The following is a 25,845-nucleotide window of genomic DNA, read 5'->3' as shown; positions in this document are numbered from 1 at the left end:
AGTGGAAGATCAAATTGTTCGAGGTATGGAAGAAAGAATTAAACACAGTAAAGTTGTGACCTCCATTGGAAACTCTGATGCTGGAAGGTTTGGAAAAACTTCGAAGACAGAAATAAACCGGAAGAGACCTTCTTGTGATTCATCTTCGGAGGACGAAAGACCACCGGGAAGGATTCGTCATAAGAGGCGAAGACGCGGAAGGTACTCAACTCCATCTTCTTCAGATTCGGAATTTGATAAAAGGAACGAAGGACGATATGGAAAATTACCTCGGATATCTGACTTAAATCAACTCCCTAAGTTCAGTGGTAACATTGAAGCTCAGAGTGCACAGAAGTATTTGAAGGAACTAAATGTTAACTTTGAGCTTATGCAAGTTCCAGAGAAATATCGTCTCCAGTTACTATCCAGATTGTTTACCGGACAAGCCGAGCATTGGTTCCAGGCCCATTACGAAGAGTTTAGGGACTACAATGGATTTTGTAAAAAGTTTACTGCTACATTTGCTTCAGAGGAAGCAAAACAAAGACAATTGGACGTCTTGAGAAATAGAAAGTACTATAAAGGCCAAGGTCAAACCATGGAAGAGTATGCGTGGGCAATCTATGCTGGTTTTAAGAATCTCTCTCCAGTACTCATAGAAAGTGAAGTCGTGAATATGATAATTAGACAGATGTCTTATAAAGTCAGACAGCTTTGCCTCGTTAACCCACCGAAGACAATGGAAGAGTTAGCAGCGTTTCTGAAAAGATATGAAGTGAATGAAGAGTCCGAAAGCTGGAGAGCAGATTGGTTCAAGAGAAATGAAGCTGGGAACAGTAATAATGGAAGGTTTAGAAACCAGCAACCACTGCAGAGAAATACAGCTGTAAGACAAGTCGTCCGAGAAAACCACGGCCCTGCGGGGAGAAACTTTAACAACGACGCCCGTAACCACGAGGAACCAATGACAGGTAATAATGGTTACCGTCAAACTAGGGAATTTAGAGGAAGGACGTGGTATAGGAGTCAGCCTAATACACCAGAGCTCAGATCTGATCCCGAAACGAGAGCACCAGAAGGAGGTTACATCGAGAGAAGAAGAAACTCAGCATCTCCTCCTCGAAGAAGAACCTATGATTTTCCTAACGGGCAATTCACAACTTCGGGGTCTCAGACACATGAATCAGAGTTCCCGAGGACCTTTGAACAACAACAAGCGCTTGAGCAGACTCGTCAGTACTATTGGAGTGCTCCAGTAGTTCCCACTAACCAAGGTTCAAATAGGAATCTTGCTTAAGTTCCGTTCCGCTAAGAAAAGGAAGCCAGGGTAAATATCGCTGTGTTGGATAAGTGGAGTACCAGTGAAGATAAAATTATGGAAAAGGTTGAAGAAAGTCAGTTCTTGTCCAAGAGTGAACAGGATAGTTTGTTCCATTTGCTTATGAAATATCACCACGTATTTTCACAAAGACCTGCCTGTAGTAAAGATGTTTATTGTGAGATATGGATGAAGGATTTTGAACCAGTGTTTAGTAATCCATATGCGATCCCAGTGGCCCAGCTAGAAGCTTTAGAAAAGGAGCCTGTAGATCGAGTTAACTACCAGAACCTAAAGAAGTTCACCTGCTCCCAGGAACGACGGAGAGAAATACTCGGAGAAAGCCAGATTTCTTGTGACTAGTGTGGAACGTCAAGAGTTGTCAGTGAATTTTTTATGAACATTAAGTGAAGTTTTGAAAATTTTCACAATTTTTCTGTGAAAGAGAAAATTGTTCAAATTTTCTCGTAAGAGGCGGGGCAATTGTAACGTGTAGCAGTGTTCACGTTACAAGGAAGTATATAAACTTATTATTTTCCTTTGTTTGGTATTTATAATTTTTGGGTGGTAATGGTTAATTACCAAGAAAAGTGGAACCACCTCGTATATAGACTATACATCCAGATGTTAAATAAAAGTTCAAAGATTTTGTTTCTTTCTGCCAGCAAGCTGAGCTGGTAATTTTTTTTTATCGGTGACAACAATGCGAGAAAACAATCGCTATTGTGTAGAAGCCAGGCAGACTCAACTTTAAGTAAACGTTGAAACCGGGGAAAAGACGAAAGATTAGGCTGTGTTCCCCACGCTATATCTGTCGTGTCCCTTGGCGGACAATAAGTTAACTAATATCATATTAATCCCTGATTCTTTTACTGCAAGACGGTGCAATCAGAATTTAGTTATGTTAAGGTAAACGAAAGTTATGCCCGCGCAAGACAAAACCTGTATTTAAAGAAATTTTGCTTAACACTTTAACGTTGTAAACTTTCTTTCTTTTCTTTGTTGTCTTTTCGCGTGGCCGTTGCAGGGAGAGAGGGGAGTTGGCAGAAGCAATACTCCCTAGTCAAGTTAAATGCTGAGTGTAACAATTAAAATTATCTTGCATATTTAATATTCACAAAAGGTTAAAAATAGTAATTTCTGTATGTAGCTAATTATGTTCCTCTTTGATATTTTATTAATATGTATTTTATTGTAATGTAAAATTGAGGTAAAGATAAAAGTTGGTAAATCCTTCACGGCACCGAGTATTCCTATATAAGCAGCGAAGCTCGGTGGCCCGTGGCCTTTGTATTCGAACTCCAGATAAATACGGATCTCGTATTACCGTCTTTTCTTTTCACACCCGTATTTCTGCGCTTACTTCCACGTCGCTACTAGGAATTAGTTTATTCTGGATTATCGTTAGGACAATTACTTAGCTCTTCTGGTCAGAAGGCTTATGTTCTCTCGGTTCTATGCTTCTGGTCAGGAGATATAATTGAGAGGATTGTGATTGTCGTAGGATACACCAGAATTCGGGATCGGTCGATAGACTGTTAGTAGTCAACGTTTGTGTCCCTGGTCAGGGAACACCTTTTCTTATTCTGTGGTCACAGATTAATTTTCAGTTCTCTGGTCAGAGGCTGAAAAGAGAAAAGGAAGTTGGATACTTAACTGAATATCGACAGAACCTAGTGGGAAAAAGGATTGTTGATTGCTTATAAATCTTGGTCAAGATCTATAAGTACATTGAGAACCTTTGACCTAGAATTACTAGGGACCTTTCATCGAGGATTGAAGAAGCCGGAATAACCCGAACCTTGAGCCGAGGAGACTCAAGCCCCGAAGCGATACTGAGTGTGAAGCCGAAGCTCAATAGACCCATCGAACCAAGTACGATCCAGGGCGGACCGTTACAGATGTAGCAACTTGTACCCCAAAAGACATGTCTATGGGCCACTGACTCAGTTTCAAAGGAAGCCGCCATTTTCCTGGCATTCCCCCCCTTTTTATGAGGGAAAGAGTGTTTACGGTGCAGTATATGTGTTAACAATAATTTAAAAGAAGAAAATCGCAATTCCAGCGAAAAATAGGGACATTATGACGTAAAAACTACGACCTTGTCGAGGTATCTATATATAGATAGCTGGTAAACAAGGGGTATACCTAGAGGTATCTATTTATAGATAGCTGGTAAACAAAAGGTAAAACTACTTCAATCTATCTCGTCCAAACTACAACACATCTTGTTTCAAAACAAGAATCAAATAAAAGTCTTGTTTGTTCTTACAGAAACAACAAGTCCATTGAAACCTCCAATATGAAGGTTTTATTATTCCCTCTAGCGTCTGGGAGGTTAAACACATTATGGAACAGAAACTTTGAAGTTCTTTCACCAATCTTCAGCTCTCTCTTGTTCTTTGCGATAAACCCGTTGCTTCTTTGTCCTCCAGCCAACGCTACTCTTTTTTTTTTATTGTACGTTGTACTTAATTCGTCTTTTTAGAAGTTGCTGTGCGAGCCACTTCTGATGCTCTCTATCGGTTTCCTTTGAAAAACGATTGCCATGGTTTCGGGACGCTGGGAAATGAGATTATCTGCGTGAGGCAAACTGAAAATGAAGGAAAAAGGAAGATGCCGGTTTTCGCTGAAATATCACACTCTGAAGATGTTTCCTGAGCTTCAGGCAGAGTGAAGAATCTGTTTGTCACTGCCTGTAAGGCTTCCTCTGCGAGAAAGACGAATGAAAGAACGATTTGTCTCTAATGTTGTTGGTCGCAGACGGAGAAAAATCACGGCTTAGGCTACTTCCTGAAGGCTTTCATCGGTCTTAATGCCAGACGGAGTCAAAGCAAAGACATCAGATCTTTCTGTATCTCTGAAAGGTTTTCAGCAGGATAATCTGTGGGCATCTACTTCAGAATCTGGGATGACCAGATTTTCTCAAAACTGAAGACCTAGTGTCATACCCTCGTATGGGTGACGTCATGCTCAAGAAAATAATGATAAAAAAGGTGAAAGAATGAACTCCACTGGCGCACCAATGCATTTTCAAAGGAAGGCTGTTGTCATTAGGCGACTATATAGTAAAAGCGGGTCATATCTTCCTTTCTGTAGCGGTCAGCCGTCCTGGATACAATACAATACGTTCTCAATAAATAGAATTTTGTTTACTAACTGTAGAAATATGGTGCGGTATTTAATAAACATTGTGCAGAACTTTTAGTCCAGAAAGGTTAAAAAAAAACAGCTCCACCCCCTTCCCAAAAATGCAATGCAAATGAATTTTTCACCATCATGTGCAGAATAATACTCGTATGTCCCAAAAGTTCACACCATTTAGTCGTACCGCTGCAAAAATAGTTTTTCTAAGTTTATCTCTTAAATCGCTGCATGCATGCGAACTTTTCATAACAACGAAATGAAAGATGATAACATTTTATACAAAATTCGATCTATATCATTCATTTATAGAAGGAATTACTATAAAGATAGAGCCAATCATATTGGCACAGTGAAACTGCTCTACGGATTTTCTTTGCCTATGCTGTTTTTACTCAAGTATTTATGTAAATAATAATCGCTTAATATGACTGAAATGCAATAATAGTAAGTAAGTAAGGGAGAGAAAGAAAGAGGTTGTTCCTCCCATTGTTTCTATTCCTCTTTCATTCTTTGTCTATTCTTCTATCCAGCTCTCTCCTCCCTCTCTCCACTTGGCTGTAAATTTCTCTACTTTTCTCTATTTCTATCCATCTCTTTATTTTTCTCTTTTTCATCCATCTCTCTCTCTCTCTCTCTCTCTTTCTACCCATTTCTTCCTCCCTCTATATCTCCCTCTTTCTATCCATCTCTTCCTCCCTCTAAATCTCCCTCTTTCTATCCATCTCTTCCTTCTCTATCTCTATTTTTCTATCCAGCTCATGTTCCCTCTTTATATGCATTTCTTCCTCCCTTTCTCTACATTTCTCTCCCTCCCTTCTTTCCTTTCCTATCTCTCTTATTCTGAAAGAGAGAGAGTTCTTTTCTCTCCTATTTTCTGCTTCTCTCTATGTTTTTCCGTATGGGAAAGGATTATTAGCGTAAATGTGGACATGAGTTTTCTGAAGTGCAAGGAATTAAATTGGAGCAGATGTTCTAAAGAACCAGTTTTAATTCTTAAGCGTTCCAAATGTCACGTTATTTATACCCTTTTCCTTTAATGAAGAGTAATATTGTACGATTTTCAAGCTCGCGCGGAGTTCTTTGCGTACATTGAGTTTGTCAGCAAGTGCAGTTTGTCAGTTCCGTGAAAGTGAAATAAAGTAGAGGCAAGGAACTTGAAAGAAAGAAGATCAAGGATAATAAATTAAATAAAAAGGAAACGGAAAGTAGGTTACAAAAGGGAAACATAGTACAGCGAGGAGACCGGATACGTGAAATGAATAGTGCATGGGAGAAAAAAGGAACTGAATTTAAAACGAGCATAAAAATCAAAGTACAAAGAACTGAAGATAGAAGTGTCTGTGTGAAAAGAGGCTGTTTTTCAATCCTAATCCAAGAAGAGAAATGCATAGCTTACTTGTTCAGAAGAAAACGGAAATACATTGTATGTGTTATGGTGATATGAAAGCACTGTGTTCCTATGCTCTACTTATTTTCGTTATTGCAATAACCTTGATAAGATTTACTTGGATATTATGTTGGTATTTTCATTATTATCGTCCCTTTTCTGTCGCTATTGGCTAATCGCGATCACGAGGATCGTGATTACCTGAATTTGATGACGGGAAACTCACAATAACACACATGCCAAGGCCGGGACTCGAACCCAGAAACTTTCGGTGGTAAGATCGAAATCCGACCACTTAACGCACTCGGTAAACGATCCGACAAAAAAAGTGAACGCCGGAGAGTGTGGGAATTAGGTCAATGCATGCCTGATGTGACATTGGAAGTGCAGACGCTAATTTTGCACGTTCGTCGAAACTTTTTGCATCGCCCGATGGATAAATGATTATTCAGTCTGACAGGTACTTGGAGTGTTAAGTATCGGCTACAGAGAATGGAGGAAGCAGGTCTTCGCCGCCGAGTTCTCAAGAGAGAAAGGTGAACCTGGGATTCTGGTTGCCATGGAAAGTAACTGGCCATGAAGGTAAGAGTTTTCCTTCTGGAATATCGTTGCCGGAATGCACCCTGAAGAAAAGCAGTAAGTTGAAATTTCATTACCACTATTTGATACGGAATTTCGAGTGAACTAGGTGCAATTTCGTTGTTGCTTGCAGACGTAGCGCTGCAGAAAGAGTATAGGAGAGAACAAAAAGTGATTCGCTAGTGATATCTTCAATATAACAAAAATTCCCGTGTGTTACGAAGGTGCACGTTGCTCAAAACGAGTTATTTGATATGTATGGGTAAATTTAGTGTAAAATAATTAACATTTTTGAATAAAGGTTTCTTCTGCGCAATTGAATGTTCATGCGACGCAGATTCATGTATACTTCAATTTTGCAACCTGACGTAGACGAGTGAATTTGTTGCTTATCAATATCACTTGTACAGACTGAAAATCTAACAGGTTTTCTTTGAGTCAATAAAGTAAATCGGACTGGTTATGTAAATACTCCATGGAGTCATTTATTTATGTATATTTGAACATAAAAATGATCTGTGGTTTGCCTAAGCATTTGTGAATTGCTTTGTGCGTATGACCTCAATGGCATTGAGAGAGAAGTTTTACTCAAACTATTGTGTTCTATATTGCACGAATCTGAGTGCTGTTGTAATAGCTTAGTTAGCGTTGCATTGGTGGTACAATGTACACTCAAGAGCATAATAATCTGGGGTACATGTCAGGGTAACTAAATAGGTTATTTTGCTTTATTCTAAGTATGCCAGTGTACTTATTTCAGCATAATATTTTCACTTGTTCCCTTTTTAATGTTATATAATAATAAACAATAGTATTCTGTACACTCGAGTGCATAATTCATTTGTTTCAACCTGTGGTGTTTCCCAGTGGATGTTATGTATGTACTAATTTGTGAGTTCTTTACAGCGGGGAATTCTCATGAGTATCCTGGGCTTGAATAATCATTACTGAATAAAGGTAGGAAAGCCTCACCATTTACATAACCTACAAGGGGCAGTCTCTCAAAATTCGTAATAATTCCAGTTACGGGAATTTCTCTGGATTACTTTTGAATATTCTAATAGTGAGAAGTGGGAAAATGGGTGTTTTCTCTATTCAATAGCATTTTCGGGATATACAGGGTGTTCTCGAAATTGTGGGTCATCTTTGAATTTATAAAGTCCACTTAAAATAAATATTTTAGTGATTCGAGGGGTGCATATAATTTAAGTGAAAGTTAGCATGTTCCTTTAGAACTGTAACCCTCCAGTCTGTGCTCCTAGAGCTATCGAGGAAGAAGTACAAGAAACTAAAGAAAGAGAGGAAAACTGGAAGTTTGGTTGGTTTTGGGTAGGTCAGCGTTTTGATTGGAGTTTCTTGTAACTTCTGGGGTCTGAGGTATCGTCTCACCTCCACCAGGTATCGAACCCGGGACCTCTTGATTACAAGGTGGCAATGTTACCACTACCCCATCGCTGAGGTCATATTACAAAGTGTAATCAACGTTTGCTAAAAGAAGGTAATATACGTAGAATAATGTTGTAGCTTATGTTGCTTTGAATTAAGTACTTTAAAAAAAGTAGCAATTTCTTGTCGGTTCCAAAAGCTTTTTACGTGATCCGGGAAAAAAGTGACTATAACCCACATTAAGATACCACTCTGCTGAGGTTATCATATCAGAAAATCTCCCTCACACATGGAGCATTATAATTTTTTTTTATTAGAACTTGCCTTTCCAGATGGTACCAATAAATGAAATTTTGCACCCAAGCTCATGAACGAATCTTAGTACCAACATATTATTACAAGAATTAGTATGTAAAAACTGTTCTTCTCAATTACATTGTAATGTCAAAATATATGACATGAGAATTTTGTTTAATGCAACACAATTAATAGAAGCCCTGCACGATATAAGAAAAATCTTACGCTATGGTATCTTCGAAATTATGTCGTAATTCATTTATATTCTGTATTAGCATTTTCTTAAAAAGAGAACGCATACTAACGCTTTTAAATAATATGTACACAGAGAGACATCTCGTAGTGACGTAATGTAATAAGTATCAAGAAACAGAACTCAATTATCTGCAAATGAAAAAGCGCAAGCATTTGTTGCACTATAAATAAAATACGAGAAGCATTTCAGTTCTATCAATTATATCTGTCTTTGTTGCAGCTAGGCAGTTGTGACATTTGACGGGAGTGTAAAGCAGAGGCAGAGAAGCAACGAATGAAGAGAGAAGGTTACATCAATAAGAAAAGAAACAGAGGCAAAGAAGGAAGGCGAGAGAGATTGAGAGAAATGAAAAGCTACATAAAGAGACAGAGAAAGAGAGATAAAGACGTGGAGAAACAGATAAAGAAATAGAGGAAGGACACACGGTGACACACACACATATGCAGAGAGAGGAGGGAGCAGAGAAAAAGAGTTTGACAGATATTTTTATTGAAATTACGAATCAGGCAGACAGTGAATGTGAAGCAGAGAAAGATAGCAGGAGGCAAAGAGACAGAGTAAAATGACGTAAAAAATGAAAGAGTTCGGAAGTGAGAGCGCAATGACAAGTCATAAGAAAAGACAATGATACAATGATAGAGAGATTAGGCTTGATTTGATGAATTTGTTATTTAGTGTTACTTTTCTGCCACTTTTGGCTAATCGGGACGATGAGAACGAGTGGTGATATTATGAAATTGTTGAAGAACATTCACAAAGAACACCAATCCTCAGGCCGGAATTCGAACCCGGGATCCCTGGCATCATAGCGCGCTGTGACAACCACTCCACCACGGACAGAGTGACACAGGAGAACGGTAAACAATATAGAGGGAAGGAGTGAAAGAGAGAAAATATGGAAAAACAGAGAGGCAAACAAATGGATTGTAGAGAATGGATGATATAGAACGAGAAGAAAAGACAGAAAGAAGGAAAGAGAGAGAGAGAGGGATAAAAATACATGGATTACGAGGAAGAAATAAAGAAAACAGAACAAGAGAGATGAAAGGAGAGAACTTTAAATAGAGGTAATGAAAGAGAGAGAAGAAGAAAATGATTCACAGGGAATTAGAATAAGTAAGATATGGATTATGAACTAACGTAGGCATGGACAAATCTCGTACACTTGTGCATGTTGCTGAGCGCTCTCTTCCACGCACGCATACGAGAGCGCGCTTTCACAACTAAGGCGGGTTGCCCAGAATTAAAATAGAGAATGGGAGGTAAAGACAGATGAGCAGTATTTAAGAGAAAATGGATGTAGAAGAAGGAAAAAGAAAGCAGAGAAAGAGAGGTGAATGGCAAAGACTGCTACTAAATCAAGATAAATCTGCTACTCACTCAGCATCCTGATGATGGCTTTCCTCGAGTGGCTCTGCTTCGTCTCCCCGTGCACCGTCCCTTCCATCTTCTTCCCGAAGTAGTTGGTCTCCCTGATGCGGAGTCCCATCCTGACGTAGAGGATGACGATGATGCCCATCGGGAGGATGAAGAAGACGAAGCTGCTCACCTCGTAGATGGGCCAGTTAGGCGGGAGGTTCTCGTTGAGCATCGCGCAGAAAGCTGAGTCTTGCACGATGTTTCCCGAGCCCGGGGGGTAGTCCACGTAATTGATTGTTGTGAAGACGGCGAAGGGTACGGCGCTCATCAGAGAGATGATCCACAAGACGGCGATTATCCTGAGGGCCCTCCTGAGGCCGGACATCGTGTAGGAGTGAAGTGGGTGGCAGATGGCCAAGTAACGCTCCATTGAGAAGGCAACGATGGTTAGCACGGATGTGTAGGAGGTCCTGAAAGGATAAACAAGAAAAATTCATCAATTAAACATCCCCTCATACACTTTGTACACCATTCAAGTTAAATATGGATCGTGAAGTAAAAGCCGCAGTGAAACTTAAGTGAACACAGTCATTATCTCCATGTTAAAATGCAGTTTAGTATATCTTACCAATACAGTGATACATTAAAATGAAACAGATGATTGTGGGCTAAAACTGCCAGGACGGATATTTTACATGCATGTAAAAAAAAAAAGTAAAGTGTTCCCCTGTGCTTAGCACTACGCCATGAAGGCGTGTAGGGGGTGTGGGGGTAACGCCCCACACTTTCTTGATCCGGTCGTGAGTGGGGGTGATGTGATCAGCATCACGCCCCGACCGCCTTTACCCCCCAGGGTTTCCCCCAGGTACCCATGTTATTCGACGCTGGGTGGGCGCCGGGGCCGCTTCCATCGTTAGAAAAGTTCCCGGATTTGAACCGGCCGGGGATCGAACCCGGGACCTTGAGCATGGTAGTCAGACGCGTTACCGACTGAGCCACCGCGGCCACCCATTTTACATGCATGTGTCTAGGATTATTGGGTGACTCGGACGAGTGCGAGTGTGCGAAAGTGGTTCCATGCAGTGCTCTAATATACCGGGTGTCCCAGAAGTCTTTCCCTGATTACAAACTTTATCCATATCCGGTATATGCAATGTAGAGATGTGAAAGTGGTGCCAAAATGTTGGAAAACTAACCAAGTTTATTTGTTGCAGGTTTCAGTAATGTGGCTGCAGTGTAGCAGTGTCAGTGCCAAGTAATTCGGAATTAATGCTCTTAACATCGGGTGGCATCTTTCCATACAATGTTTCTTGGACTTGACAGGATTTGGGAATAAGGATAAATTCCATTTTTTAAATACCAACTTATTGATGGCAGATTTTCTAGACGAAAGAATTCTGTACATTTGAAAGTTCCTCTGAACTGTTATTGGTGACCGGGTCTCGTGATACCAGAGGACATGCTGAGCTTTTTACTGATTTGTGAACATTTCCGGTTTTCTGGGCACTGACACAGTTACACTACAGCCACGTTACTCAAACCTGCAACAAATAAACTAGGTTAGTTTTCCAACATTTTGGCACCACTTTCACATCTCTACCTTGCATATAGCGGATATTAATAAATTTTGTAATCAGGGAAAGACTTTTGGGCCACCCTGTATGTATATATATATATATATATATATATATATATAACAATGAAAGTGATCAGGTAAACCTAACTCTTCCAAAAAAACTCATGATGAAGAAATCAGTTATGAAGCATGAGCACATAGTTTGTTATTATCAAAATGTAAGAGGTCTAAATACCAAAATTGATGATTTACAAAATAATATTCTGTCGGAATCCTATGATATATTATTATTTGTTGATACTTGGTTTTATGAAAATCAATCTTATTGTGCTGATATTTTACCAGAATATCAAGTAATACGTAAATATGGAAATTTGCAAAATCACCATAAGTCTCGTGGAGGTGGCTGTGTTATCCTCCTTAAACAAAATTTTAAGTATATAACTTTATATAAGGATATAACTTTTAATGACTTAGATATAATTTGGGTAGAGATTTTCTACGCGAAACCAGTGTTGTGCTAGGCTTGCATCATCTCCATGATTATGTACACACTAACATATTTGAAGCATACATAAATTTTATCGTAGATAAATTTATTGTGTGCTCAAAGAAACTTTTAATAATTGGTGACCTCAATATTCCTAGTATTAACTGGAGTGAATACAACAGTAGTAATTTCCAACCTCCTTAATTGAAAAGCAGCAAACTTCTTAAATTACTAGAGACACTTGATTGCAAACAAGTAAATTTAGCATTCTACTCTCAATGCACAAAGAATGTGCTAGATTTAGTTATTACTCATATAGAGCACTTGAAATTTGATGTTCCTTTGTCTACTGTAACAAAAGTAGACCATTTTAATTCTCCTTTTGAATTTTTGATGGAATATAGCACTGATTTTAAAGAACACAAAGAAAATGCTAATGTTGGTACTGAATACTATGTATTTAATCAAGGTAATTGCCTACAATTATATTAGATGTTTATATACTAGATGTTTGTGATACGATTGTTGAACATGATGATGTTAATATCTTTGTAGAGAATCTATATGACTATCTGTCCAAATTAATTGATAAAAAACATTCCCAAAAGAAAAAAAAAACTATCATAATAATCAAGTTGCTTGGATTACCAATGAAACAAAATCATTGCTAAACAAAAGAAGAATATATTATGGTAAATATAGAAAATCATGTAAGTTGGTATTTTTCCTTAGGTATATAGAACTTACCCAAGACAAAATGTGGTTCTGGAGTCAAGTCAAATAAAAAAATACACAAAATGTATGCAAGGATATTGTAAATGATGATGTTATTATCAATGATCACGTAAGTGCTGCTAATACCTTTGCAAAATATTTCGAATCTAACTACAAATAATGGCCAGAAATGGGAATATGAGATGAAAGACAGTCATATACATATACCCATATCTAGGATAGATGTAAGTGATGTAATAGCTGCGGCTATGAAAATTAAAACTAGGAGTTCTCTTACACCATCATTTTTTCCCAATTATGTAATAAAGGTCAATATAAAACATTGGCATCTGTATTAGTTAAAATATCTAATTTATCATTAAGAAAAGGAATTTTTCCAAATAAATGGAAATGTGTTAAAATTATACCTGTTCCAAAAGTTCAAGATCTCAAAGGTATCTCATTGCTATAATTGACGCTTTTGGAAAAATATTTGAAAATATAATACATACGTATATCAGTTTCCAAACCAAATTTCTAATAAACGAACATCACAACCAATTTAAGTGTGATTACAGATTTCATAACTCAATCACTTTTGAACAGGTGTCAGATTGATGTCTTGTATTTGGATATAGGAAAGGCCTTCGACTCTGTACGTCATGAGATATTATTATATAAATTTGATAAACTTGGTTTTTCTGATAGTTATTGGAAATGGTTTAAAAACTACCTCTTGGGCAGAACATTTAAAGTTAAAATTAACAATTCTCATTCAGAAATAGTCAACATGAAGAGTGGTGTACCGCAAGGGTCATCCCTAGGACCACTATTGTTCTTGCTCTTCATAAATGATATGGAGCATTCTGTCTCAAGTAGCAATCTCTTACTATATGCAGACGATGCAAAAGTGTACAAGGAAATAAATTCTATTAATGACTGTTATTTGTTACAGAAGGATTTAAATTACATATACAAGTGGATGCAGAACAACCAATCAACTAAAAGTAAATAAAACTAAATTTGTAAGATATACCAGGAAAACGGAATATACAGTCTATAATTACAAGGTTAATAATGTACCAGTACAGAATGTAGACAATATGAAAGACCTTGGTGTTTTATACGATACTAAGCTTACATTTAAGCTACACATAAATATGATTGTTAAGAAAGTACGATCAATTATGGGAAACCTGATACGAAAATGGAAAGCAAGCAGTAATTTGGAAGTCTTCATCTTCATGTATACCATCATGGTTAGGCTGTCCTTAGAATATGCTTGTCATCAATTAGTTAAAAGTAATACATCGCTAATTGAAAATGTTCAACGCACGTTTTGTAGATTTATGTATAATAATTTTAAAATGTATCATGTCTATTACGAATACAGAATCTACCGTTCACCTTGATCGACGGTTTTTGTCCAAAAAAAATATAAGTAAAAAAACTTAAGTTATGTAACCTTGAATGTAGAAGAAATATATTCTGTCATCAGTTTAAACGAAATGTCTTAGCAGGTGTAATTGATAGTAAAACAAATCTGGAAAAACAATGTGTGAAAGTGCCTCATTATAACACCAGAAGACATCATAATGCAATTGCAACTACAGTCTTGGAATCCAACCTTGGATGGACAAATTGGTATCGTTAGTACAGGAAAATGTCCCATTGTATGGAAATGAAATTTGACAATAATGTAGGCAAATTTTAAGAACAATTATGTTTTAATTTTTATTTATCTTTTTTATTTTAATTTCTGATTAAATGTATATTATTCCAAACCCCTTTTATGTATCTAACCTTACTTTGTAAAATAGTTTTTTTTAAAATAAATACATTTCAATTCAATTAATTTATATATATATATATATATATATATATATATATACATATAAGTTCAATTGTTATAGTAATCTCTACGATATTCCTTTGTTTACGTGGAGTTAACTTTATTTTGTATTTAATCTCTTCCCGTAAGCTGTCTTTTCAGATTTTCTTTCCTGTTCATGTCTCGCACGAAAGAGACGCTTTACTTAAAGCCGACAATAGCACTTCCTGGAAGAGATGCAACCTCCCATGGAAGTATTATTGCGGGTCTTCCGCGATGCATTCTTGGAAAATTAATTAGGTTTATAAGTAGTTGCTGGGATACGGCCTGAATATGCACTTTCAGGAACTCTGTTTTGATTGATGTTAATGTGAGCGATTTTTCTGCAATTATGAAGGGCTTCTGTCACAATCATGGCGCAATACGCAACAAAAGGGCCTTTCTAACGAGGTTATTTTTTCAATTTTGTCAATGGTAAACATTAATTCTCTTTGCATAATGCTCATTGTACCAGGTTGCACAGAACAGAGTTCAATTTAAAACTCATTACTTTGTCCATTATTTCAAGTCGCTGAGCATGGAATACATGTCGTTTGTGAAATATATTAAAGATGAAAGGATGGATAATTAAAAAAGATTTTAAGAATCTAAAAAATTCATAGGATTTCATCCTTCAAAAAAAAATATCTGAAAGGATAGAGAATAATTTTCATCTGTTATCTCGCTTAATAACTGCTTGTAATTGGATATTATTCATTGACTAGTGCTTTAAACTATACTTATTTAACCACTAGGTTTTGAGAGAGCGTCTCTTCTCTCGTCTTCAGATGAACAATTTCTATCTGTTCGATGTGTTAATTGGACATTATCCATTGCCTAGAGTTTCTACTACTTAAACTTATTTTAACTCTATGTTTCGAGAAAGCACTCTTCTCTCTTCCTTTGCTGGTAGGTCGGTGGGGGGGGAGGCGCCGTGGAGTAGTTCGTTCGAGCAGCGTATTTGTAGTAGAACCATGGTTCTGTTGTAGGCTCGATTCCCACCACCAGAAGAGGCGCTCTATAGAGTTAAAACAAGTTTAATAAGTAGAAACTCTAGGCAATGGATAATGTCGAATTAACATTTCGAACAGATAGATATTGTCCATCTGAAGACGAGAGAAGAGGTGCTCTCTCGAAACGAAGTGTTAGAATAAGTGTCAGTAGTAGAAACTCTACGCAATGGATAATGTCGAGTTAACATTTCGAACAGATAGAAATTGTTCATCTGAAGACGAGAGAAGAGGTGCTCTCTCGAAACATAGAGTTAGAATAAGTTTAATAAGTAGAAACTCTAGGCAATGGATAATGTCGAATTAACATTTCGAACAGATAGAAACTGTCCATCTGAAGACGAGAGAAGAGATGCTCTCTCGAAACGAAGTGTTAGAATAAGTGTCAGTAGTAGAAACTCTAGGCAATGGATAATGTCGAGTTAACATTTCGAACAGATAGAAATTGTTCATCTGAAGACGAGAGAAGAGGTGCTCTCTCGAAACATAGAGTTAGAATAAGTTTAATAAGTAAAACTCTAGGCAATGGATAATGTCGAATTAACATTTCGAACAGATAGAAATTGTCCATCTGAAGACGAGAGAAGAGGTGCTCTCTCGAAACGAAGTGTTAGAATAAGTGTCAGTAGTAGAAACTCTACGCAATGGATAATGTCGAGTTAACATTTCGAACAGATTGAAATTGTTCATCTGAAGACGAGAGAAGAGGTGCTCTCTCGAAACATAGAGTTAGAATAAGTTTAATAAGTAGAAACTCTAGGCAATGGATAATGTAGAATTAACATTTCGAACAGATAGAAATTGTCCATCTGAAGACGAGAGAAGAGGTGCTCTCTCGAAACGAAGTGTTAGAATAAGTGTCAGTAGTAGAAACTCTACGCAATGGATAATGTCGAGTTAACATTTCGAACAGATAGAAATTGTTCATCTGAAGACGAGAGAAGAGGTGCTCTCTCGAAACATAGAGTTAGAATAAGTTTAATAAGTAGAAACTCTAGGCAATGGATAATGTCGAATTAACATTTCGAACAGATAGAAATTGCCCATCTGAAGACGAGAGAAGAGGTGCTCTCTCGAAACGAAGTGTTAGAATAAGTGTCAGTAGTAGAAACTCTACGCAATGGATAATGTCGAGTTAACATTTCGAACAGATAGAAATTGTTCATCTGAAGACGAGAGAAGAGGTGCTCTCTCGAAACATAGAGTTAGAATAAGTTTAATAAGTAGAAACTCTAGGCAATGGATAATGTCCAATTAACATTTCGAACCGATAGAAATTGTCCATCTGAAGACGTGAGAAGAGGTGCTCTCTCGAAACGAAGTGTTAGAATAAGTGTCAGTAGTAGAAACTCTACGCAATGGATAATGTCGAATTAACATTTCGAACAGATAGAAATTGCCCATCTGAAGACGAGAGAAGAGGTGCTCTCTCGAAACATAGAGTTAGAATAAGTTTAATAAGTAGAAACTCTAGGCAATGGATAATGTCGAATTAACATTTCGAACAGATATAAATTGTTCATCTGAAGACGAGAGAAGAGGTTCTCTCTCGAAACATAGAGTTAGAATAAGTTTAATAAGTAGTAACTCTAGGCAATGGATAATGTTGAATTAACATTTCGAACAGATAGAAATTGTTCATCTGAAGACGAGAGAAGAGGTGCTCTCTCGAAATATAGAGTTAGAATAAATTTAATAAGTAGAAACTCTTGGCAATGGATAATGTCGAATTAACATTGCATGCTAATGTACAACCATTGTCACTAACATTCACAGAATTATTAAATTCTAGTCTTGTTATGATAAATTCTTGCTAGAGTTGACGAGCTGTACCTTTGAGGATGACCTTGGCTATTCGGCAAAGATAAAGTAGCTACCTACTCGCAGTTTTGGTTGACAGCTGGTACCAAGCATTACAGACTGACGCATTGTGGCTGAGGCAGCCTCTATGCCTTTCCCCTGACTGCTGCGCATCCGGCTTGGTCACGGTTCACCCGCAAGGACACAGCTCGTCAACTCTAATATCTCAAAGGACACAACAGAATCTTCAAAACCTAAGCTGATTGTTGAAATTTCCTTATCAGAAGGAAAATTGTTAGACTATATGTAGATTGCTGGTTGAAATCTACGGTGATGAGTTTGTTTAAGTCCACTTTATGCACAAAAGCTCTAATCGGGACTGCACCTACAGTTTAAGGTTTTATCCGAAACACTGTGAACTGCGTCTCCATCGAAGATCGATCCCGGAACGTCTTGATTGATTGAATGAGTTGATGTTTTAAATCCACTTATGCACAGTAAGGCTAATCGAGACTGGACCTACAGTGGGATGCGAACCACTATGTGCCTCCACCGGGTATAGAACCCGGGACCCCTTGATTACCAGGCGACAACGCTACCACTGCACCATATGGAACTGAAACACTGCTATAGATAGAATATACTTCCACAGCGTAAGTAAAGCAAATTTACGTAATGGCATTTCTCTTTTTGGCAGGTCTCTTCCAAGGCGTACTGCTGATGTAGTCGCCCTGTAGTCTAAGGGATCCGGGTTCTATATTCGGTGGAGGCACAGTGGTTCTGATCCCACTTTAAACTGCAGATCCAGTCCCGATTAGCCTATCTAAAGACAATGCGGAATTAAAACCAACTTTACTATTTTCTGGCGACTCCTTTAGACGCTACGAACCCAATAAAAATGGAATTTTATCCTGAAAGCATGTAACCACTCTGATTTAGAGTCGCCAAAAATGTTTCAACTCTTGCAATTGCAATGTATATCTGCTTGATATATGTGAACTATTATTAACCAAAAACTTTTACTCAACCTTTTTGTACATTTCTTCTTTTAGATTATAAATGGTTCTAAGTAACTCATCATAACATTAATAAAACATAATAATGTAAAAATGTGTGGAGAATTCAAGAGATAGAAGCGCCGATTATTTATATATAAAATACCGTGCTGTAAAGTGGATACCCCTAATATTCTAAGAGTAACACCCTACAGTAACCACTGGAGCATCTTAAGATCATCATGGAGAAAAATCTTGAGGTGTTCTCAGCATCCTATGCATTGGTTTTCCTCCACCTCTGCTTCCCGCCGTGCAACTGGGATTTATCTGAAGTGTCGTAGGAGATAAATTATCAAAGAGAAACGTTCCGAACATTTCCCGACCATGAACTACCGTTTGTCGAGGGTCTATTAAGTGAGGACGTTCCAAAATGCCCCGCAGAGAGGAAATACTGCATATAGGGTCATAAAGAATCACTCTTCTTCATTGCTTTTCCATTGCACGTCTGAGAAAAATATCCGTTCTCTCTCCTCGACACTACTGAAACACCTAAGGGGAATTCTCTTAATATCCTCCGGATGGTAGTTATTCTGGTAACCAAGCACATAAAATCATGATTTTTATTTTCAAAAAATCATTTTTGATTCTTTTCTTTATTAAAATCAGATTTTGTTTATATAAATCGATTTTTTATATTTCTTTAAAACGTACTTGGGTGATTTTTTGTGCCATACATATAGATCTGTTTTTTTAATAACAAGCCTTTTTCTGGTAAACAACACTGTAAAATATTTGAACAGTTTTATTAAAGCAAGTAAAAAATGATATGTAAATATACATATTTAATTTTCTGATACTGTACATGTAAACCTACTATGGAAATGTTTATTTAGTGTGTCAATGAAACTATAATTATTTCAGTAACTTTCATTCCAGTGAAAATAAAAAACATTCTGGATGTACTATATATTTATAACTTAAAATATTTTTTATAGTCTTTATAGCTAAATTTTGGATGTTTTTAATGAGAGTTTGCAAACTATCAGCTGCCATGTTTGTTTACAGCTTAATGGTAATTGACACTACTTACGGTTTAACATGATTAGTATTCTGTACATTATTCTACACAAAATGTTTGCTATTTTTCGCTACAGAAATTATTCAATTTTAAGTCAAGATAAATGTAAGTGTGTTTACAGTTTGCATATTACACTTCCTTTCATATGAGCTTCACCCCATCAGTACATATATATTTTCCCCTTTTTTCTCCTTTCTTAGAGCCTAATAAACACTATTAAATGATTATGAGATTAATATACTTTCACCAAAAGTGATTCTATATCTACAAAATCCTAATGTACATTATTCTATAAATTATTTATTTAAAGTGATTTAAGTCAACCTGATTTAAATAAATCAACCATGATCCACACTGCTAAGAATCGAGTCGTAGATATGTTGATTTATATTTATCAACGATTTTTTTCTTTATTTCAGTTTGCTTGCACCTTGTCATGCTTCCCCGATGTTGCAGTGATAACATCGCCACTTTGTATTGAAGACGAGGTCTAGGCTTCCAAACCTGTGGAGCCACACAGTGATTCGGATTGCCATTTTTCTGTAGGACCAGTCCCGGTTAGCCTATCTTCGTATAAACTGGACTTAAACCCAAGCTAGCACACATTCCTATATTTAGCGATCCTGCGGGTTGACCTCAGAACCAGGTGTGTCTGGTTGGAATCATGGGAAAGACGCGGCTATTTTTGTACTTCTCCGTCCTGTTGAAAATTTAAAGTGATCTCAAAAAAGTGTTAAGGAAAGAAAGTTCAATCCCACGGCCAGGTGGTCTCAGGTTGGAATTATTAGAACATTGAGCGGCTCTGGGTTTCACCTGGCCTCTAATGAAACCAATACCTGGGGACAAGCTCTGGGTTGCAGGAAAATTTCGCCGGAGCATGGTGCTGATCACGGCAAATCCACAATGGCAGAGTACTTTCCTGTGCGGCTAGATGGCATGTCAGAATGTGCAGGAGAAGATACGCTATTTTCGAGTAGCTATTCTACTTTAGCTATTTTAGAGAGAAATGTTGCTTTACGAAAAAAGTGATTACACATTGTTACGTGCACTATAAATATAGTTTACAGTTACTTTCCTTTCTTATTATACTTATTCGAAGAACTTATGTTAACAGTAAGACTATAGTCTTTAGAACTTGGTTACAAATTACTGGTCAACACTTGATGTAATTTCTACTAAATTTCACAACGATAATGAAATATGATAACTTGGTATTCCTTTGCTTTAATGAATATGAAGTTGAAGTTCAAGGTGTCAGGAACATTAGGCCTATATCGAGATACATCTGAGAGGGGAAATGTCCACTTGTCCCATGGACCAGAACGCTCCTGGTGGAAACTACATGGATTTCAAAAAGGAGAGCATACATTGACTACAATCAATGCAAGTTCGTCTGAAGCTTGTTCCATCCAGTAATTAGTTTCAGCAATGCCCGTAAGATGTCACACAAGCCAGTAGCACTATGAACGAGTGTCAATTTTTTTCAATTTTCAAATACATTATTCTTGCCATTTTAAATTTTGCCTTTATAATAGCGTTTGTAATTTTCAAATGTTTTTGAAGAAATTGAAGTGCAGCGGTTCATGATGGACAACATGGACAGTTCTTTTCATAATAGTGATTAGTATATAAGTATAAATAAATTAGCTCTTAAATACGGGATGATAAATCGCATCAAAAATGATATGTGTATTTGTATTTCGTAGATGATGGTAAAGGATACTAAGAATATATATCTGTCTCTATCTTTCTATATCTCCTTATTTCTTCCTGTTTTCGTCTCTCTTTATTCTATCTCGCTTTGTCTCTTTCTATTTTTTTGTTTTCCGTTCTTTCTTTCTCTGCCTTTCCCCTATTTCGCTTATTCTCTTTCTCTGTTCTGCTTTCTTTCTCGCCCTCTCTTCTATTTCGCTTTGTATATATTTTCTGTTACTCTTTATTTCTCTCTATCTTCCTCCAATTTCTTTTTGTCTCTTTTCTTTCATCTACTCTTTCTTTCCCCTATTTCGTTTTGTATCTTTTTCTGTTCCTCTTTCTTTCTCTCTTTCTCTTCTATTTCGCTTACTCTCTTTCCCTTTTTCTGCTCATTTTCTCCCTCTCTCCCCTATATCACTGTCTCTTTCTGTTCCTCTTTATTTATATCTCTCTCTTTCTCCTATTTCGCATTCTCTCTTTCCCCTTAGTCTTTATCTCTCTCGTACTCTGATTATTTAATTATCTTTCTTTTTTCCCTGGTTCCACATCTATCAATTTCTCTCTTTTTACACCATTTCTCTTCACCCCTTTATCTATCCTCTGTTCCTCTACAATGTTGTATTTTATTTCTCTCTCTCTCTATCTATTTATCCATCTTCCTTTATTAAAAGTGACCCTGGAATTTTCTAATGTAGGCTCTTTGTGTAACAGGTGGGTGAGCTAAAACAATTTCACGAGCGGGGGTGGGGGGTGGGGCTTGAGTCCACCCGTTGGTGACGCCAACATGGATACATGCATACTTATATTATATGGGAATAACAAAGGTTATAATTTCAACGCCTTATTTATAAAAGAACGCATAGCAATAGCAAAGCAAAGCAAAGCAAACTTGAAGTTTAAATATACTCACTAGATGGTACTGCAGTACTTTTACAAATACGTATATACTTTTTTTTTATTGTACATGACACTAGCATGGCAAAGAATTTGCAAAAATAATAGTTGAGTATGTACTTACATTTCAGACACAAGGGCTCTGAATTTGCACAGTGCCTCGCCAAGAACCCACGGGTACTGCTGCCAGTAAACATTCAAGTCATTTGGCAACCCTGTAAAAGAAATAAGCATGTTACTGCAAGGCATCAATATTTTCTTTTTTATAAAGTCAACTTTCTATTCATAAAAGTGTTGCAAACTATATGGGCATGTTTCATTGTACTTTGCTAAGCGCAAGTATTTACAAGAAGACGGATTTTCTGAAAAAGGATAAAATTAGATGTTAAAGAGATATGTAAGCTCTACGCAGGTTTGAGAGAGTGTTAGAGAAGGGATTTGGATCTCATAAGGGATAAGGGGGGGGGGGTGGATAAGCACTAGAGGATATGGCAGAGCGAATAGAATAATGTCAATAAAAGAAACGTAGTTACTCTTCATGCTCATTAAATATTTATCGTTTCAGACTTCAAAGAGAGGTTATTTCTAATTTTTGGACCGACTGAGCACGATCACAATTTTTTTCTTCTATTGTATGCTATTTGAAGATTTTCTATGAGCTTTAGATGCAATGGGTTGGGTTGATACAGAGACGAGGTCAATGTAGTTTTCATCTCAAAATACGAGACCGACAAGCTTTCATATATATATATATATATATATATATATATATATATATATATATATATATATATATATTGATGCGTGACAAGGATTTCTAACGAGGTATGAGGGATGTCACGTAGGGATGTAGCAGTAAAACAATGTTCAACTGGGTTTTATAGGTTGTGGATAGCCCTCCTTGACTCGGCGAAGAGGTAAGGAAGGCGGACGAGCCAAGCACACTCACCTGATCGGGCAGCGACCGCTCTGGCGTCTCGGACTCTGGTAACGACCACGGCACCAGCGAGGCAGTTACCCCGGGTGGCAGGAGTAGGCTGTCATCACCTGAACGGTGGCGCGCGTCTGTCGCGCGACCACGATAACGTTTGAACACTCCCTGATGTTTCCCAATGGTCCGGGGTACTTATTCGACTCGCCCTCTTTCGATCAGGAAGAGCAACCCAGTAGTTCCAAACTGGATTCTGTCTCGCCAGAGGAATTTTGTAATTGTCTCTGCCTTGATTGGGTAGTGTACTCAAGGAAAACTTGGTTCTTTACTTAAGCTTTTGATGCCCGTTTTCCTTTCCATGACAAAGGTATATATACAGGGTGTATCATAAGTAATAATGCAAACTGACACAGTTGAAAGTACACGATAATAGAAGCAAAAACATGGGTCCGCAAACGAGCCGTTTTCGAGATAATTGCGAATGTGTGATTAAAAGCCGCCACTGACTCCATTGTTTGTAAACGTCGTCCTAGTTGGTAAAATGCTAATAATGTGTGGTTAGAAGCCGCCACTGATTGCATTTTGTAAACACCGAGTGCTTTACTCCTTGCGCGTTCCGAGGTTTGCTCTTTGTTTACAAAACAGAACATTTCCGAGAGGTGGCGTTAGAATCAAACAGGATGATAAAAAAGAGCAAACCTCGGACCGCGCAAGGAGTAAAGCACTGGGTGTTTACAAAATGCAATCAGTGACGGCTACTAACCACACATTCGCACACATTATTAGCATTTTACCAACTATATATATATATATATATATATATATATATATATATATATATATATATATAAAATGGCGTAGGAGACAGTATTCCGACAATATACTGACAATGAGGCCATAACCTCGAAATATGAAACTTTTCTGAAGAGAGAAGCCCTTGTGCACTGCAATCGAATTCTCAACCCTAAGTGAGTGAAGGTAGTTAAGGGGATGCAATCAGCTGCTTGCCATGTAAGAGATGTGCCCCAGCATTGCCAAAATGTGGGACATTCTTCTTGGTGGGACGTTCAGTGTCGCTGGATCGTCACGACAGCGAAAGGAGAGACGTGATATTTTAACGTTGTTTTTGGACAACTCAAGGGAGGGAAGTTGGGAAAATTTTCGTCTGCTGTGAATGCGAGAAAAGTAAGCAAACTACTATGCACTTTTGTTAGCCACTTTGCCGACTTGGTACGACTGTACATATGTTGCTTGTCGTCGGTGTGAAACTCCCTAACCCAAATATATATTTACGAAAAGTATTTTTAAGTTATTCAGGGTGAGAAAGCAAGATCTAGAGAAGGGAAAGCAAAAAGAGAGAAAAAGTAAGTGAGAGAGAAATTACGAGGAAATAAAATATAGACTACGAGAAACAATCATATGTTATTTGAACAGAAGTAAAGGAATGGAAATGACCCCACCAGATCCTCCATGTGGGCACCAAGGACTTAACACCTGACATGTGCCTCCTACAAATACACCTCTAAAAAAAAACCTGAAAATTTCAAAATGTAAATTTCAGATTGCGGCACTACTTACTTTTAATTCATCCATTCAACCAACGAAAATAAATGTGTCTTTTTTTGTTCTTTTTTATGAAAAGTGTAAATAGTGGGTTTCGATTCCACGTATAGCTGATCATTGTCAAGGATTTTTTAGACATTATCTCTGAATAAGTCGTTCTGTGGTTCATCCAACCTCGCATCAATGCATATCTTGGGGCGGCATTGAGGGCAAACAGCGTATGAAGAAATGTGCTCATCACTTGACCTCCCTACGGCCGGTATTGAGATATAGTGCTACTGATCAAGCTTTGACGGTTTGGTAGAGGTCGAATGTTTCGAAAGGGCCCGCACCCAAGAATTCTTTAAGTTTTTAGTACCAGTGTATTAACAGTAAGTTTTCTTAAGAATAGATTTCCATTTCGTTTTCACCAGTGTACCAATAGTATATTGCCTGCAGCACAAATATATTGTCCAACATTATTATCACAAAAAAAAATCAGATTACCGAGTCACAGATAGTAGAAAAATATGTCGTTGAAAAACCTCAAGAGTAGATATAATGCACAAACTTTAGACCAAATAGTTTTTCAAGTGTAATTATTATGGTAAACAAAAAATGGTATCCTTATTACTTTTGTTTTAATTTCTCATTGGATTTTCATTACACCAAATAGTTTTTCAAGTGTAATTATTATGGTAAACAAAAACTGGCATCTGTATAACTTTTGTTTTATATTCTCAATGTATTTTCATTAGACCAAATAGTTTTTCAAGTGTAATTATTATGGTAAACAAAAATGGCATCTCTAAAACTTTTGTTATATATTATCAATGTATTTTCATTAGACCAAATAGTTTTTCAAGTGTAATTATTATGGTAAACAAAAAATGGCATCCTTATTACTTTTGTTTTAATTTCTCAATGTATTTTCATTAGACCAAATAGTTTTTCAAGTGTAATTATTATGGTAAACAAAAAATGCATCTCTATAACTTTTGTTTTATTTTCTCAATATATTTTAATTAGACCAAATAGTTTTTCAAGTGTAATTATTATATTAAACATAAAATGGCATCTCTATAAATTTTATTTTATATTCTCAATGTATTTTCATTAGACCAAATAGTTTTTCATCTCTATAACTTTTGTTTTATATTCTCAATGGATTTTCATTTTGGTAAAATATGTCTTATATTGTGTTCAGTTCATATTAGTACTCTGTGCTGAACATACAAAATTTTAAGTATTTTATTAACCTATATACAGGCCTGCCTCTGTGGAGGAGTGGACAGCGTAATGTGCTCGAAGTTAGAGGTCATAGGTTCGAAAAGTACTAAAAGTGTGAACGAATCAATTCAATTTATCAGTTCATCATACATCCTCATCAGTTTTGATTGCTCCTTCATCAATTCACCATTTCATGAGGATGAGAAGAGATGCACCCTTTAATATCTGTTCTGTCACTCAAGCGATCTGAATAACACGGAATATATATTCTTTAATAATGATTGTATTTTCAATCTGTAATATATATAT

At 37.0% G+C, this 25,845-nt stretch overlaps 1 protein-coding gene across 1 annotated transcript in view; it reads right to left on the bottom strand.

Annotated features, from left to right (window-relative positions):
- LOC145989016 (neuropeptides capa receptor-like) overlaps window positions 1-22,082 on the bottom strand; it is an 84,887-nt gene extending 62,805 nt beyond the window's left edge. Inside the window, exons 1-2 of the mRNA XM_083124316.1 lie at window positions 21,958-22,082; window positions 9,733-10,181 (exon numbers count right to left, since the gene is read on the bottom strand). Coding sequence (XP_082980442.1) covers window positions 9,733-10,181; window positions 21,958-22,082 — 574 coding nt within the window. The remainder of the gene's footprint in view (window positions 1-9,732; window positions 10,182-21,957) is intronic.
- Window positions 22,083-25,845: the final 3,763 nt, after the last annotated feature.

The sequence above is a fragment of the Lepisma saccharinum genome, chromosome 6 (genome assembly GCF_977018435.1).
Source record: "Lepisma saccharinum chromosome 6, izLepSacc3.1, whole genome shotgun sequence".
NCBI classification, from domain to species: Eukaryota; Metazoa; Arthropoda; class Insecta; order Zygentoma; family Lepismatidae; genus Lepisma; species Lepisma saccharinum.
This window is presented reverse-complemented; position numbering and strand designations above follow the sequence as displayed.